Source organism: Salvelinus fontinalis, unplaced genomic scaffold (assembly GCF_029448725.1).
Source record: "Salvelinus fontinalis isolate EN_2023a unplaced genomic scaffold, ASM2944872v1 scaffold_0004, whole genome shotgun sequence".
Lineage (NCBI taxonomy): Eukaryota > Metazoa > Chordata > Actinopteri > Salmoniformes > Salmonidae > Salvelinus > Salvelinus fontinalis.
This window is the reverse complement of record NW_026600213.1, coordinates 1247365-1264325: the sequence shown is the minus strand read 5'-3', so window position 1 is coordinate 1264325 and position 16961 is coordinate 1247365. Positions and strand designations below refer to the sequence as shown.

Sequence of the window (16961 nt, the reverse complement as noted above, 5' to 3'; positions counted from 1 at the left end):
AAAACATGCTAACCTCTCACCTTTACCAATAACAGAGACTACAACAAAACATACTAACCTCTCACCATTACCAATAACAGAGACTACAACAAAACATGCTAACCTCTCACCATTACCAATAACAGAGGCTACAACAAAACATGCTAACCTCTCATCATTACCAATAACAGAGACTACAACTAAACATGCTAACCTCTCACCATTACCAATAACAGAGGCTACAACAAAACATACTAACCTCTCACCATTACCAATAACAGAGGCTACAACAAAACATGCTAACCTCTCACCATTACCAATAACAGAGGCTACAACAAAGCATGCTAACCTCTCACCATTACCAATAACAGAGGCTACAACAAAACATGCTAACCTCTCACCATTATCAATAACAGACACTACAACAAAACATACTAACCTCTCACCATTACCAATAACAGAGACTACAACAAAACATGCTAACCTCTCACCATTACCAATAACAGAGGCTACAACAAAACATGCTACCTCTCATCATTACCAATAACAGAGACTACAACAAAACATGCTAACCTCTCACCATTACCAATAACAGAGGCTACAACAAAACATGCTAACCTCTCATCATTACCAATAACAGAGACTACAACTAAACATGCTAACCTCTCACCATTACCAATAACAGAGGCTACAACAAAACATACTAACCTCTCACCATTACCAATAACAGAGGCTACAACAAAACATGCTAACCTCTCACCATTACCAATAACAGAGGCTACAACAAAGCATGCTAACCTCTCACCATTACCAATAACAGAGGCTACAACAAAACATGCTAACCTCTCACCATTACCAATAACAGAGGCTACAACAAAGCATGCTAACCTCTCACCATTACCAATAACAGAGGCTACAACAAAACATGCTAACCTCTCACCATTACCAATAACAGAGACTAAAACAAAACATGCTAACCTCTCACCATTACCAATAACAGAGGCTACAACAAAACATGCTAACCTCTCACCATTACCAATAACAGAGGCTACAACAAAACATGCTAACCTCTCACCATTACCAATAACAGAGACTACAACAAAACATGCTAACCCCTCACCATTACCAATAACAGAGACTACAACAAAACATGCTAACCTCTCACCTTTACCAATAACAGAGACTACAACAAAACATACTAACCTCTCACCATTACCAATAACAGAGACTACAACAAAACATGCTAACCTCTCACCATTACCAATAACAGAGGCTACAACAAAACATGCTAACCTCTCACCATTACCAATAACAGAGACTACAACTAAACATGCTAACCTCTCACCATTACCAATAACAGAGGCTACAACAAAACATACTAACCTCTCACCATTACCAATAACAGAGGCTACAACAAAACATGCTAACCTCTCACCATTACCAATAACAGAGGCTACAACAAAGCATGCTAACCTCTCACCATTACCAATAACAGAGGCTACAACAAAACATGCTAACCTCTCACCATTATCAATAACAGACACTACAACAAAACATACTAACCTCTCACCATTACCAATAACAGAGACTACAACAAAACATGCTAACCTCTCACCATTACCAATAACAGAGGCTACAACAAAACATGCTACCTCTCATCATTACCAATAACAGACTACAACAAAACATGCTAACCTCTCACCATTACCAATAACAGAGGCTACAACAAAACATGCTAACCTCTCATCATTACCAATAACAGAGACTACAACTAAACATGCTAACCTCTCACCATTACCAATAACAGAGGCTACAACAAAACATACTAACCTCTCACCATTACCAATAACAGAGGCTACAACAAAACATGCTAACCTCTCACCATTACCAATAACAGAGGCTACAACAAAGCATGCTAACCTCTCACCATTACCAATAACAGAGGCTACAACAAAACATGCTAACCTCTCACCATTACCAATAACAGAGACTACAACAAAACATGCTAACCTCTCACCATTACCAATAACAGAGACTAAAACAAAACATACTAACCTCTCACCATTACCAATAACAGAGGCTACAACAAAACATGCTAACCTCTCACCATTACCAATAACAGAGGCTACAACAAAACATGCTAACCTCTCATCATTACCAATAACAGAGGCTACAACAAAACATGCTAACCTCTCACCATTACCAATACCAGAGGCTACAACAAAACATGCTAACCTCTCACCATTACCAATACCAGAGGCTACAACAAAACATGCTAACCTCTCACCATTACCAATAACAGAGACTACAACAAAACATGCTAACCCCTCACCATTACCAATAACAGAGACTACAACAAAACATGCTAACCTCTCACCTTTACCAATAACAGAGACTACAACAAAACATACTAACCTCTCACCATTACCAATAACAGAAACTACAACAAAACATGCTAACCTCTCACCATTACCAATAACAGAGGCTACAACAAAACATGCTAACCTCTCATCATTACCAATAACAGAGGCTACAACAAAACATGCTAACCTCTCACCATTACCAATAACAGAGACTACAACAAAACATGCTAACCTCTCACCATTACCAATAACAGAGGCTACAACAAAACATGCTAACCTCTCACCATTACCAATACCAGAGACTACAACTAAACATGCTAACCTCTCACCATTACCAATAACAGAGGCTACAACAAAACATGCTAACCTCTCACCATTACCAATAACAGAGACTACAACTAAACATGCTAACCTCTCACCATTACCAATAACAGAGGCTACAACAAAACATACTAACCTCTCACCAATACCAATAACAGAGGCTACAACAAAACATGCTAACCTCTCACCATTACCAATAACAGAGGCTACAACAAAGCATGCTAACCTCTCACCATTACCAATAACAGAGGCTACAACAAAACATGCTAACCTCTCACCATTATCAATAACAGACACTAAAACAAAACATACTAACCTCTCACCATTACCAATAACAGAGGCTACAACAAAACATGCTAACCTCTCATCATTACCAATAACAGAGACTACAACAAAACATGCTAACCTCTCACCATTACCAATAACAGAGGCTACAACAAAACATGCTAACCTCTCATCATTACCAATAACAGAGACTACAACTAAACATGCTAACCTCTCACCATTACCAATAACAGAGGCTACAACAAAACATACTAACCTCTCACCATTACCAATAACAGAGGCTACAACAAAACATGCTAACCTCTCACCATTACCAATAACAGAGGCTACAACAAAGCATGCTAACCTCTCACCATTACCAATAACAGAGGCTACAACAAAACATGCTAACCTCTCACCATTACCAATAACAGAGACTAAAACAAAACATGCTAACCTCTCACCATTACCAATAACAGAGGCTACAACAAAACATGCTAACCTCTCACCATTACCAATAACAGAGGCTACAACAAAACATGCTAACCTCTCATCATTACCAATAACAGAGGCTACAACAAAACATGCTAACCTCTCACCATTACCAATACCAGAGGCTACAACAAAACATGCTAACCTCTCACCATTACCAATACCAGAGGCTACAACAAAACATGCTAACCTCTCACCATTACCAATAACAGAGACTACAACAAAACATGCTAACCCCTCACCATTACCAATAACAGAGACTACAACAAAACATGCTAACCTCTCACCTTTACCAATAACAGAGACTACAACAAAACATACTAACCTCTCACCATTACCAATAACAGAGACTACAACAAAACATGCTAACCTCTCACCATTACCAATAACAGAGGCTACAACAAAACATGCTAACCTCTCATCATTACCAATAACAGAGACTACAACTAAACATGCTAACCTCTCACCATTACCAATAACAGAGGCTACAACAAAACATACTAACCTCTCACCATTACCAATAACAGAGGCTACAACAAAACATGCTAACCTCTCACCATTACCAATAACAGAGGCTACAACAAAGCATGCTAACCTCTCACCATTACCAATAACAGAGGCTACAACAAAACATGCTAACCTCTCACCATTATCAATAACAGACACTACAACAAAACATACTAACCTCTCACCATTACCAATAACAGAGACTACAACAAAACATGCTAACCTCTCACCATTACCAATAACAGAGGCTACAACAAAACATGCTAACCTCTCATCATTACCAATAACAGAGACTACAACAAAACATGCTAACCTCTCACCATTACCAATAACAGAGGCTACAACAAAACATGCTAACCTCTCATCATTACCAATAACAGAGACTACAACTAAACATGCTAACCTCTCACCATTACCAATAACAGAGGCTACAACAAAACATACTAACCTCTCACCATTACCAATAACAGAGGCTACAACAAAACATGCTAACCTCTCACCATTACCAATAACAGAGGCTACAACAAAGCATGCTAACCTCTCACCATTACCAATAACAGAGGCTACAACAAAACATGCTAACCTCTCACCATTACCAATAACAGAGGCTACAACAAAGCATGCTAACCTCTCACCATTACCAATAACAGAGGCTACAACAAAACATGCTAACCTCTCACCATTACCAATAACAGAGACTAAAACAAAACATGCTAACCTCTCACCATTACCAATAACAGAGGCTACAACAAAACATGCTAACCTCTCATCATTACCAATAACAGAGGCTACAACAAAACATGCTAACCTCTCATCATTACCAATAACAGAGGCTACAACAAAACATGCTAACCTCTCACCATTACCAATACCAGAGGCTACAACAAAACATGCTAACCTCTCACCATTACCAATACCAGAGGCTACAACAAAACATGCTAACCTCTCACCATTACCAATAACAGAGACTACAACAAAACATGCTAACCCCTCACCATTACCAATAACAGAGACTACAACAAAACATGCTAACCTCTCACCTTTACCAATAACAGAGACTACAACAAAACATACTAACCTCTCACCATTACCAATAACAGAGACTACAACAAAACATGCTAACCTCTCACCATTACCAATAACAGAGGCTACAACAAAACATGCTAACCTCTCACCATTACCAATAACAGAGACTACAACTAAACATGCTAACCTCTCACCATTACCAATAACAGAGGCTACAACAAAACATACTAACCTCTCACCATTACCAATAACAGAGGCTACAACAAAACATGCTAACCTCTCACCATTACCAATAACAGAGGCTACAACAAAGCATGCTAACCTCTCACCATTACCAATAACAGAGGCTACAACAAAACATGCTAACCTCTCACCATTATCAATAACAGACACTACAACAAAACATACTAACCTCTCACCATTACCAATAACAGAGACTACAACAAAACATGCTAACCTCTCACCATTACCAATAACAGAGGCTACAACAAAACATGCTAACCTCTCATCATTACCAATAACAGAGACTACAACAAAACATGCTAACCTCTCACCATTACCAATAACAGAGGCTACAACAAAACATGCTAACCTCTCATCATTACCAATAACAGAGACTACAACTAAACATGCTAACCTCTCACCATTACCAATAACAGAGGCTACAACAAAACATACTAACCTCTCACCATTACCAATAACAGAGGCTACAACAAAACATGCTAACCTCTCACCATTACCAATAACAGAGGCTACAACAAAGCATGCTAACCTCTCACCATTACCAATAACAGAGGCTACAACAAAACATGCTAACCTCTCACCATTACCAATAACAGAGACTAAAACAAAACATACTAACCTCTCACCATTACCAATAACAGAGGCTACAACAAAACATGCTAACCTCTCACCATTACCAATAACAGAGGCTACAACAAAACATGCTAACCTCTCATCATTACCAATAACAGAGGCTACAACAAAACATGCTAACCTCTCACCATTACCAATACCAGAGGCTACAACAAAACATGCTAACCTCTCACCATTACCAATACCAGAGGCTACAACAAAACATGCTAACCTCTCACCATTACCAATAACAGAGACTACAACAAAACATGCTAACCCCTCACCATTACCAATAACAGAGACTACAACAAAACATGCTAACCTCTCACCTTTACCAATAACAGAGACTACAACAAAACATACTAACCTCTCACCATTACCAATAACAGAGACTACAACTAAACATGCTAACCTCTCACCATTACCAATAACAGAGGCTACAACAAAACATACTAACCTCTCACCATTACCAATAACAGAGGCTACAACAAAACATGCTAACCTCTCACCATTACCAATAACAGAGGCTACAACAAAGCATGCTAACCTCTCACCATTACCAATAACAGAGGCTACAACAAAACATGCTAACCTCTCACCATTATCAATAACAGACACTAAAACAAAACATACTAACCTCTCACCATTACCAATAACAGAGGCTACAACAAAACATGCTAACCTCTCACCATTACCAATAACAGAGGCTACAACAAAACATGCTAACCTCTCATCATTACCAATAACAGAGGCTACAACAAAACATGCTAACCTCTCACCATTACCAATAACAGAGACTACAACAAAACATGCTAACCTCTCACCATTACCAATAACAGAGGCTACAACAAAACATGCTAACCTCTCATCATTACCAATAACAGAGGCTACAACAAAACATACTAACCTCTCACCATTACCAATAACAGAGACTACAACTAAACATGCTAACCTCTCACCATTACCAATAACAGAGGCTACAACAAAACATGCTAACCTCTCACCATTACCAATAACAGAGACTACAACAAAACATGCTAACCTCTCACCATTACCAATAACAGAGGCTACAACAAAACATACTAACCTCTCACCATTACCAATAACAGAGGCTACAACAAAACATGCTAACCTCTCACCATTACCAATAACAGAGGCTACAACAAAGCATGCTAACCTCTCACCATTACCAATAACAGAGGCTACAACAAAACATGCTAACCTCTCACCATTATCAATAACAGACACTAAAACAAAACATACTAACCTCTCACCATTACCAATAACAGAGGCTACAACAAAACATGCTAACCTCTCACCATTACCAATAACAGAGGCTACAACAAAACATGCTAACCTCTCATCATTACCAATAACAGAGGCTACAACAAAACATGCTAACCTCTCACCATTACCAATAACAGAGACTACAACAAAACATGCTAACCTCTCACCATTACCAATAACAGAGGCTACAACAAAACATGCTAACCTCTCATCATTACCAATAACAGAGGCTACAACAAAACATACTAACCTCTCACCATTACCAATAACAGAGACTACAACAAAAGATGCTAACCTCTCACCATTACCAATAACAGAGGCTACAACAAAACATGCTAACCTCTCACCATTACCAATAACAGAGACTACAACAAAACATACTAACCTCTCACCATTACCAATAACAGAGGCTACAACAAAACATGCTAACCTCTCACCATTACCAATAACAGAGGCTACAACAAAACATGCTAACCTCTCACCATTACCAATAACAGAGGCTAAAACAAAACATGCCAACCTCTCACCATTACCTCACCATGACAATACAAGTGAAGTGACTCCAAAATGACAGGACATTATTCACCATTCAGTTTCTATTAGGAAAAACATCCAAAACACAACCAAGACAAACTGCAAAGGAATTCAACAAGTTAGTAGAATCACAAGCTTGATGTAATCACTGCAGGAATGGAATATGGGACCAAATACTAAACTTATGACTACTTTAATACAATATAAGTGAATTTGTCCAAATAATATGAATATGTATATTGATATATATATATATACCGCAGGCAAAGAATATTGAACCAAGCACTAAACCTTTGACTTAAATGTATTTGTCCAAATAATTATGACTCCTTCAAATGGGAGAACTAGATACATAAAGTGAAAAACTTTCATTTCTAAACGGTAAAATATATATGTATGAATACCTTTAAATAAAAGGTGACATTCTGTACTGTCGCCTATTATGAAACATTATATCTCATATCCAAAATGCTGGAGCATAACACCAAATTTAAAACTGTACGCTTCACTGTCCAAACACATATGGTGTGGACTATGTGTATCTGGTAAACACATGTGGATCTGGTGAACAGTTATCACTTGTTGACCAACTACAGGAATACTGACCTCAGAGTCTCCAGTTTACAGTGGGGATTCCCCAGTCCAGCAGAGAGCAGCTTCACTCCTGAATCCTTCAGGTCATTGTTACTCAGATCCAGCTCTCTCAGGTGTGAGGGGTTTGACGTCAGAGCTGAGACCAGAGAAGCACAGCCTTCCTCTGTGACTCCACAGCCTGACAGCCTGACAAAGAGATCATCATGACTTCACAAACACTCTGTTAATTTAACACCAGTAGTGTAGAAGGACAATGGCAGATGCATTTAGTTAATTCTCCCAAACAACATATAGATTCATCTTCCGTCTCCTAGAATTGTATGGTCATAATGTTATACTAATGTGAAAATCAATGCATTTATTCAGTATGTTATTCAATATAATATTATATACATATTATAATAGATATTTTTCTCTGAACTGAATATTTCTTCCTGATGATTAGTTCTTAAATGTCATTTTATTTACTCACAGAACAGCTCTGGAGACTTTGACCACTGGCAGCAGCCTCAGAAAAACTTTCTCTGATCTGGAGTATTTCTTCAGGTCAAACACATCCAGCTCCTTTTCTGAAGTCAGCAACACAAAGACCAGAGCTGACCACTGTGCAGGTGACAGGTTGGGTTTTGAGAGACTTCCTGATCTCAGGTAGCTTTGGATCTCCTCCACTAGAGAATGGTCATTCAGTTCATTCAGACAGTGGAACAGATTGATGCACCTCTCTGGAGAGAGATTCTCCCCGATCTTCTCCTTGATGTACTTGACTGTTTCTTCATGGCTCTGTGAGCTGCTTCTTGTCTTTGTCATTAGACCTCGTAAGTGCTTCTGATTGGACTCCAGTGAGAGGCCCAGAAGGAAGCGGAGGAAAAGGTCCAGGTTTCCCGTCTCACTTTGTAAGACTTTATCCACAGCACTCTTGTAGAAAGTAACTTCAGACTTGTTGTTTGTTTGCAGTTTGTCCATTAGATTCTCATTGTTGTTGATGAATGAGAGGAACACATATACAGCAGCCAGAAACTCCTGAATGCTCAGATGAACAAAGCAGTACACCTTGTCCTGGTACAGCACACATTCCTCTTTAAAGAGCTGTGTGCACAATCCTGAGTACACTGAGGCTTCATTGACATCAATGCCAGCCTCTTTCAGGTCTTCTTCATAGAAAATCAGATTGCCATTCACAAGCTGTTGAAAAGCCAGTTTTCCCAGTGACAGAATGCTCTCTTTATTCCAGTGTGGACCTGTCTCTTCTTTCCCAAGATACTTTTCATTCTTCTGTTTGGTATGAAACACCACAAGGTGTGTGTACATCTCAGTCAGAGTCTTGGGCATCTTTTCTCTCTTATGTTTCAGCATGTGTTCAAGGACTGTTGCAGAAATCCAACAGAAGACTGGAATGTGGCACATGATGTGGAGGCTCCTTGATGTCTTTATGTGTGATATGATTCTGCTGGCCAGGTCCTCATCACTGAATCTCTTCCTGAAGTACTCCTCCTTCTGTGGGTCATTGAACCCTCGTACCTCTGTTACCTGGTCAACATACACTGAAGGGATCTTATTGGCTGCTGCAGGTCGGGTAGTTATCCAGAGGAGAGCAGAGGGAAGCAGATTTCCCTTGATGAGATTTGTCAGCAGAACATCCACTGAGGTTGACTCTGTGACGTCCCAACAGATCTTGTTCTTCTGGAAGTCTAGGGGCAGTCGGCACTCATCCAGACCATCAAAGATGAACAGAACTTTGTACTTGTTGTAGATGGAGATTCTTGATTGTTTGGTTTCCATTGTGAAGTGATTGAGAAGTTCAATGAAAGTGTGTTTGTCCTCTTTCATCAAATTCAGCTCCCGGAAAGGGAATGAAAATACAAATTGGACATCCTGATTTGCTTTTCCTTCAGCCCAGTCCAGAATGAACTTCTGCACAGAGACTGTTTTTCCAATGCCAGCGACTCCCTTTGTCAGCACAGTTCTGATACGTTTGTCTTGTCCAGTTAAGGGTTTGAAGATGTCGTTACATTTGATTGCAGTCTCTGTTCTTGCTTGTTTCCTGGTTGTTGTCTCAATCTGTCTCAGCTCATGTTCATTATTGACCTCTCCTGTTCCACCCTCTGTGATGTAGAGCTCTGTGTAGATCTTATTGAGAAGTGTTGGGTTTCCTTGTTTAGCGATCCCCTCAAATACACATTGAAACTTCTTCTTTAGATTAGATTTGAGTTCACGTTGGCAAATCACAGCAAGCTCATCTGAATCTAGAAATAACACAGAGGATATTAATATTACGTCTGTTTTAATGCCTACAGTATTGTAGGACTGTTATGAAGTTTATAATTATAATCATTTCTTCTCTTAACTGACTGTCTAAATGTGTAAATGTTTTCATAATGCATTACAGACTGGTGTGACTGATTATATTATTATTGGTATTATTGATGGTATTATTAATGTTGTCTCTCTCTCTAAATTAATCACCACAACACATCCCTGCTGCTACTTGATGAGGTCACTAGGTGTTGTGTTAAGGCTAGAGGTCGACCGATTCATCGGAATGGCTGATTAATTTGGGCCGATTTCAAGTTTTCATAACAATCGGAAATCGGTATTTTTGGACACCGATGTTTTCTTTTTTCTTTTTTTCTTCTTCTTTATTTAACTAGGCAAGTCAGTTAAGAACACATTCTTATTTTCAATGACTGCCTCGTTCAGGGGAGTAACGGGAGTAACGGGAGTCACCTTGTCAGCTCGGGGGATCCAATATTGCAACCGTCAGGTTAACTAGTCCAACGCAATAACGACCTGCCTGCCTCTTGTTGCACTCCACAAAGAGACTGCCTGTTACGTGAATGCAGTAAGCCAAGGTAAGTTGCTAGCTAGCATTAAACTTATCTTATAAAAAACAATCAATCAATCATAACCACTAGTTAACTACACATGGTTGATGATATTACTAGATATTATCTAGCGTGTCCTGCTAGATAATATATATAATCTGACTGAGCATACAAGCATCTAAGTATCTAAGTATCTGACTGAGCGGTGGTAGGCAGAAGCAGGCGCGTAAACATTCATTCAAACAGCACTTTCGTGCGTTTTGCCAGCAGCTCTTCGTTGTGCGTCAAGCATTGCGCTGTTTATGACTTCAAGCCTATCAACTCCCGAGATGAGGCTGGTGTAACCGAAGTGAAATGGCTAGCTAGTTAGCGCGCGCTAATAGCGTTTCAAACGTCACTCGCTCTGAGACTTGGAGTGGTTGTTCCCCTTGCTCTGCATGGGTAACGCTGCTTCGATGGTGGCTGTTGTCGTTGTGTTCCTGGTTCGAGCCCAGGGAGGAGCGAGGAGAGGGACGGAAGCTATACTGTTACACTGGCAATACTAAAGGGCCTATAAGAACATCCAATAGTCAAAGGTTAATGAAATACAAATGGTATAGAGGGAAATAGTCCTATAATTCCTAGAATAACTACAACCTAAAACTTCTTACCTGGGAATATTGAAGACTCGTGTTAAAAGGAACCACCAGCTTTCATATGTTCTCATGTTCTGAGCAAGGAACTTAAACGTTAGCTTTCTTACATGGCACATATTGCACTTTTACTTTCTTCTCCAACACTTTGTTTTTGCATTATTTAAACCAAATTGAACATGTTTCATTATTTATTTGAGGCTAAATTGATTTTATTGATGTATTATATTAAGTTAAAATAAGTGTTCATTCAGTATTGTTGTAATTGTCATTATTACAAATACAATTTTTTTTATTTTTTTTTTAAATTGGCCGATTAATCGGTATCGGCTTTTTTGGTCGTCCAATAATCGGTATCGGTATCTGCGTTGAAAAATCATAATCGGTCGACCTCTAGTTAAGGCTGCTACAATATCATTGAGTTACACAGCTACTTTAGCTGTACTTTAGCTACAGCTTTTAAATGTTATAAAACATCATTCAACATGAGGCAGACAGCTCTTACATTTCTCCAGTGTGTCAGCAAGGTCCTTCTGGTTCATTTTCCTCAGGACGTGCAGTGTGATCTTCAGAGCCCCCTCTCTGGCACTGCTCTCCTGCTTCTCATCTTCAGCATCCACCACTTCCTGCTTCTGACTCCCAAAGCCTTCTGGGAGTTCTGGACTAAGAATCCTCTTGAACATCTTCAGCTCGTTCTTCACAAATGTCATAATTTTCTCTTCAAGCATCTGGAATAAATTAAGTAAATGAGTTAAGCAAGAGAAGAAATGCTTTCTCATTAACACATTAATTAATGATTGACAGATCAACTTTACTTGAGGTTAACAAAAACAAATGTACATAACAGGACCACATACACTGAATATGGAGGCCAGGTCTGTTTGATGACTCTGGGAAGACTGACCACTGAGAATCTCTGACTCTGATCTCTCCTGTTGGTTTCTGTGGACAAAACATGAGATTACATCTCCTCATCCAGGGAGTACACACACACACACACACACACACACACACACACACACACACACACACACACACACACACACACACACACACACACACACACACATGGAGGGAGGGAATGTTGTGTTTGTTTAATATTGTTTTAGGACTATGAAAATGGACAAAAGGATTGGCCTATGGATTATGAAAACAACCAAAATAAATGGGAAAATGGGAGAGGAGAAATGACTATAGACAGTGTTGTTTAACTCACTGACCATGACCCATGAGTTCTTCTTACCTTTGTTCAGTAGAAAAGTCTCCCTCTCTAAAGTTTAGAGGTAGACCCATAGACTTGTCACTCTTCATGGACACACAGCTGGGAACAGGAGAGGCTGGTCTCTCCTGCTTGATTGGGCTTCAACACAACAGAGACAAACATTACATCTCTCATCTACTCTGAGCTCAGATGTGGAAACAAAAGAAGAGTTTAATTCCAAAAAGCTATATATCCATTTTCAGAAATGTTCGTAAATTAGCTTTTATTCTTTAAAGAAGTTATGTTTATGTTAAGTTATGTTTTTTTGCTAAATGAGGAGATGGCACGTGGGTACCTGCTTCTATAAGCCAATGAGGAGATGACACGTGGGTACCTGCTTCTATAAACCAATGAGGAGATGGCACGTGGGTACCTGCTTCTATAAACCAATGAGGAGATGCAGCGCGAACTGCGTCACAAATAGAACTGACTTCTAGACGCTCGTTGGCGCGCGTGAGCAGTGTGTCATTTTTAATAACGAAATTCATTTAGCGACGCGAGCGTTGTAGTCAGCCTGTCAGCCCGCTAAAAGGCTGGTGTCGTTACTCTGCCTTCTCCGGGGACATGTTGAGGTAAATTTACTAACCGGGAGGGTTGAATTATGTAATTTATTGGTGGGCTGGAAGACGCACTCTTGTCTTTTCTATTCCGAGGTTGTTTACTCGCAATATCAGATATTAAGATGTTTTTTTATAATGAATGTTTACTGAGGTTGAGGTTCTGACTAGTGATTATTTACCCGGTGTTCAATACCTGCTATTGAGGCGCCCTGAAAATAATATTCAAAAGATTGGTCCTTGGACACAGAGGGGTTAAACACTAAAGTTACCGTCCATCTAGTGAAGAGAGGAGAACCGGACAGAGGTAGCCAGCATCCGTCAACGAGAGAGGGAGAAGCCCTCCACGGGATTTAACAGGTGGAAGAAACAACCGGGGAGCTCCATCGGTCCACAAGAAATGCAGACAGCCGGTGATGATGTAGTGGTAGCTATGGTAACTAGGATGCTGCTGGTTTCGTAGCTAGCTAACTTACCGAGCTGTACCAACTAGCTTGGCTAGCTAGCAGGTCGTTCGTCTGTCCCTCGTCTCGATGATGAATCCGGTGAACCACAAAATGAAACAAGGATAGAGAGTGAAAAGGATCTGGCTACACTCATACTGTCCCTGACCGTAAAGAAAAAAGCAAATTGAACAATAAACTTCGGTGTCTCAACACTGTAGTGAACTCCGTCGTTATTCCCCAAGATCACCTCAGACAACTCTGCGCGTAACCGGACAATATGCTTGGCGCCACACCGAACGGGGACGCGGACAGTTCTGTACGGGGACGCGGACAGTTCCAGAACGCGGACATGAGCAGTGCAACACAATCAACTAAACCCAGTCTTTACAGTGGGTTACATTAGTAATATTCATTTTTTATTACTATGTTAAACAAACATTCTATGTTTTTTTATAACAACATGTTGAGATCTGGGCCCATATCGCCAAAGTGTCTCAGAGTAGAAAATTGGTCGTATAAGTGCTGAGAATAAAGACATTTTACACTTATGGGTATAAATTAAAGCTATGCATGAAGTCTCTAGTCCCACCTAGTCGGCAGATATTCAGGACACCTGGTGAGCTGTCCTAAGTAGTTAAGAGTTAACAGCAGGTGTCTTGATAATACTATAGAATAATGCAGTGAGTCAGTGGTTCCTGCGTCACATGTAATTGCTTTGTAGTAGTTAAAAATAATGTTTTATATTTCTATATAATCAAACCATAAATAATATAGACCTACATGCAACAGTGTGTCTTGTGCTTTTGACAATGATTTATGTATAATAATGATGTATCACAAGTGATACCATGTATGTCTGCATAGCATTTTGTCTTAATTTTGGCAGATTAACTCATGTTTATTTCTGAAGAGAAACTCAAGTTGGAGTTGGAGCTGTGGCCGAAAGGTGGCTGGTTCGAATCCCGGGCCGGCGCTGGAAAAAACAGGTGGACTTGATCTGACCACTGGAGGGCTGCTGGGTTCACATCCTCAAAACATTAACCTTTTGTTGATCAGAACTCTAGAGGTTCATCTTCACTGAACCCCAAAATATATATAACTTTTAGTGGTTTCATATTTTAAGGAAGTGATAGAAGCCTTTTTGGTTCTATAAGGAACCTCCTTTTCTAAGAGTGTATAATAAACACGTTTTTCTTTTGATGATTTAATTATCTACATCATGTTATTTCAAGTTGTCCCTTTGGAGCACAACATCACATTGTTAAAAAATAATCCTAAAGTAGGCGTGGCTATAAATTGGGCAATTTAAGGCATCTATGGTGTAATATGTGTTCCATGAAAATGAACATTGTATGCAACGTTGTAGGCAACATTATTGGCAAGGGACTTGATGCCTACTATGCCAAAGCTATTTAGAGTTGTTAAACGGGTGTGAAGACTGTGTTGATATAACGGTAATATTGTCAAAATTCTGCTTGTAACAACGATCAGAATTGGTTAATAAAATATGCATTCCATTATATTAGTCAATAATTAAGAGCAGGCAAAGTGGTCGTGTCGTGAAAATTCTATCAAATGTCTTACATTGCAACGAGTACAGTCAGGGTGCCGTGGAACCCCTGCAGTACCTCCACAGACCCCGGATTGAGAACCCCTGCAGTACCTCCACAGACCCCGGATTGAGAACCCCTGCAGTACCTCCACAGACCCCGGATTGAGAACCCCTGCAGTACCTCCACAGACCCCGGATTGAGAACCCCTGCAGTACCTCCACAGACCCCGGATTGAGAACCCCTGCAGTACCTCCACAGACCCCGGATTGAGAACCCCTGCAGTACCTCCACAGACCCCGGATTGAGAACCCCTGCAGTACCTCCACAGACCGCGGATTGAGAACCCCTGCAGTACATCCACAGACCCCGGATTGAGAACCCCTGCAGTACCTCTACAGACCCCGGATTGAGAACCCCTGCAGTACCTCCACAGACCCCGGATTGAGAACCCCTGCAGTACCTCCACAGACCCCGGATTGAGAACCCCTGCAGTACCTCCACAGACACCGGATTGAGAACCCCTGCAGTACCTCCACAGACCCCGGATTGAGAACCCCTGCAGTACCTCCACAGACCCCGGATTGAGAACCCCTGCAGTACCTCCACAGACCCCGGATTGAGAACCCCTGCAGTACCTCCACAGACCCCGGATTGAGAACCCCTGCAGTACCTCCACAGACCCCGGATTGAGAACCCCTGCAGTACCTCCACAGACCCCGGATTGAGAACCCCTGCAGTACCTCCACAGACACCGGATTGAGAACCCCTGCAGTACCTCCACAGACCGCGGATTGAGAACCCCTGCAGTACATCCACAGACCCCGGATTGAGAACCCCTGCAGTACCTCTACAGACCCCGGATTGAGAACCCCTGCAGTACCTCCACAGACCCCGGATTGAGAACCCCTGCAGTACCTCCACAGACCCCGGATTGAGAACCCCTGCAGTACCTCCACAGACCCCGGATTGAGAACCCCTGCAGTACCTCCACAGACACCGGATTGAGAACCCCTGCAGTACCTCCACAGACCCCGGATTGAGAACCCCAGCAGTACCTCCGCAGACCCCGGATTGAGAACCCCTGATTTAGCAGATGCTCTTATCCAGAGAGATTTACAGTAAGTGCAAGATAGATATTTATTTTGGAAAAAAACATAATAAATTGTTCATAAAATTGTCATCTTACCTCTTAGCTTTGGTGTCATGTTCCCCAGAGAGACTCGTATTAGAGGCAGGGCCCCCCTCCTTTCTCTCCCCAGAGAGACTCATTTTAGAGGCAGGGCCCCCCTCCTCTCTCTCCCCAGAGAGACTCATTTTAGAGGCAGGGCCCCCCTCCTCTCTCTCCCCAGAGAGACTCATTTTAGAGCACTGTCCCCTAAACAGAGATCCAACATGTTGGTTGTGGTTAACACAGTGACAACTAAACAGAGATCCAACATGTTGGTTCTGGTTAACACAGTGACAACTA

General features: G+C 40.8%; 2 protein-coding genes across 2 annotated transcripts in view; both read right to left on the bottom strand.

Annotated features, from left to right (window-relative positions):
• LOC129841936 (NACHT, LRR and PYD domains-containing protein 12-like) overlaps window positions 1-16961 on the bottom strand; it is a 286696-nt gene that overhangs the window by 263489 nt on the left and 6246 nt on the right.
• LOC129841928 (NLR family CARD domain-containing protein 3-like) lies at window positions 8204-13042 on the bottom strand. The gene is made up of 5 exons (XM_055910299.1): window positions 12920-13042; window positions 12534-12618; window positions 12182-12404; window positions 8695-10465; window positions 8204-8408 (listed from the first exon to the last, which is right to left on the bottom strand). Exons 1-5 carry the CDS (start codon window positions 12985-12987, stop codon window positions 8219-8221), a joined length of 2337 nt encoding a protein of 778 aa, XP_055766274.1. The 5' UTR covers window positions 12988-13042; the 3' UTR covers window positions 8204-8218.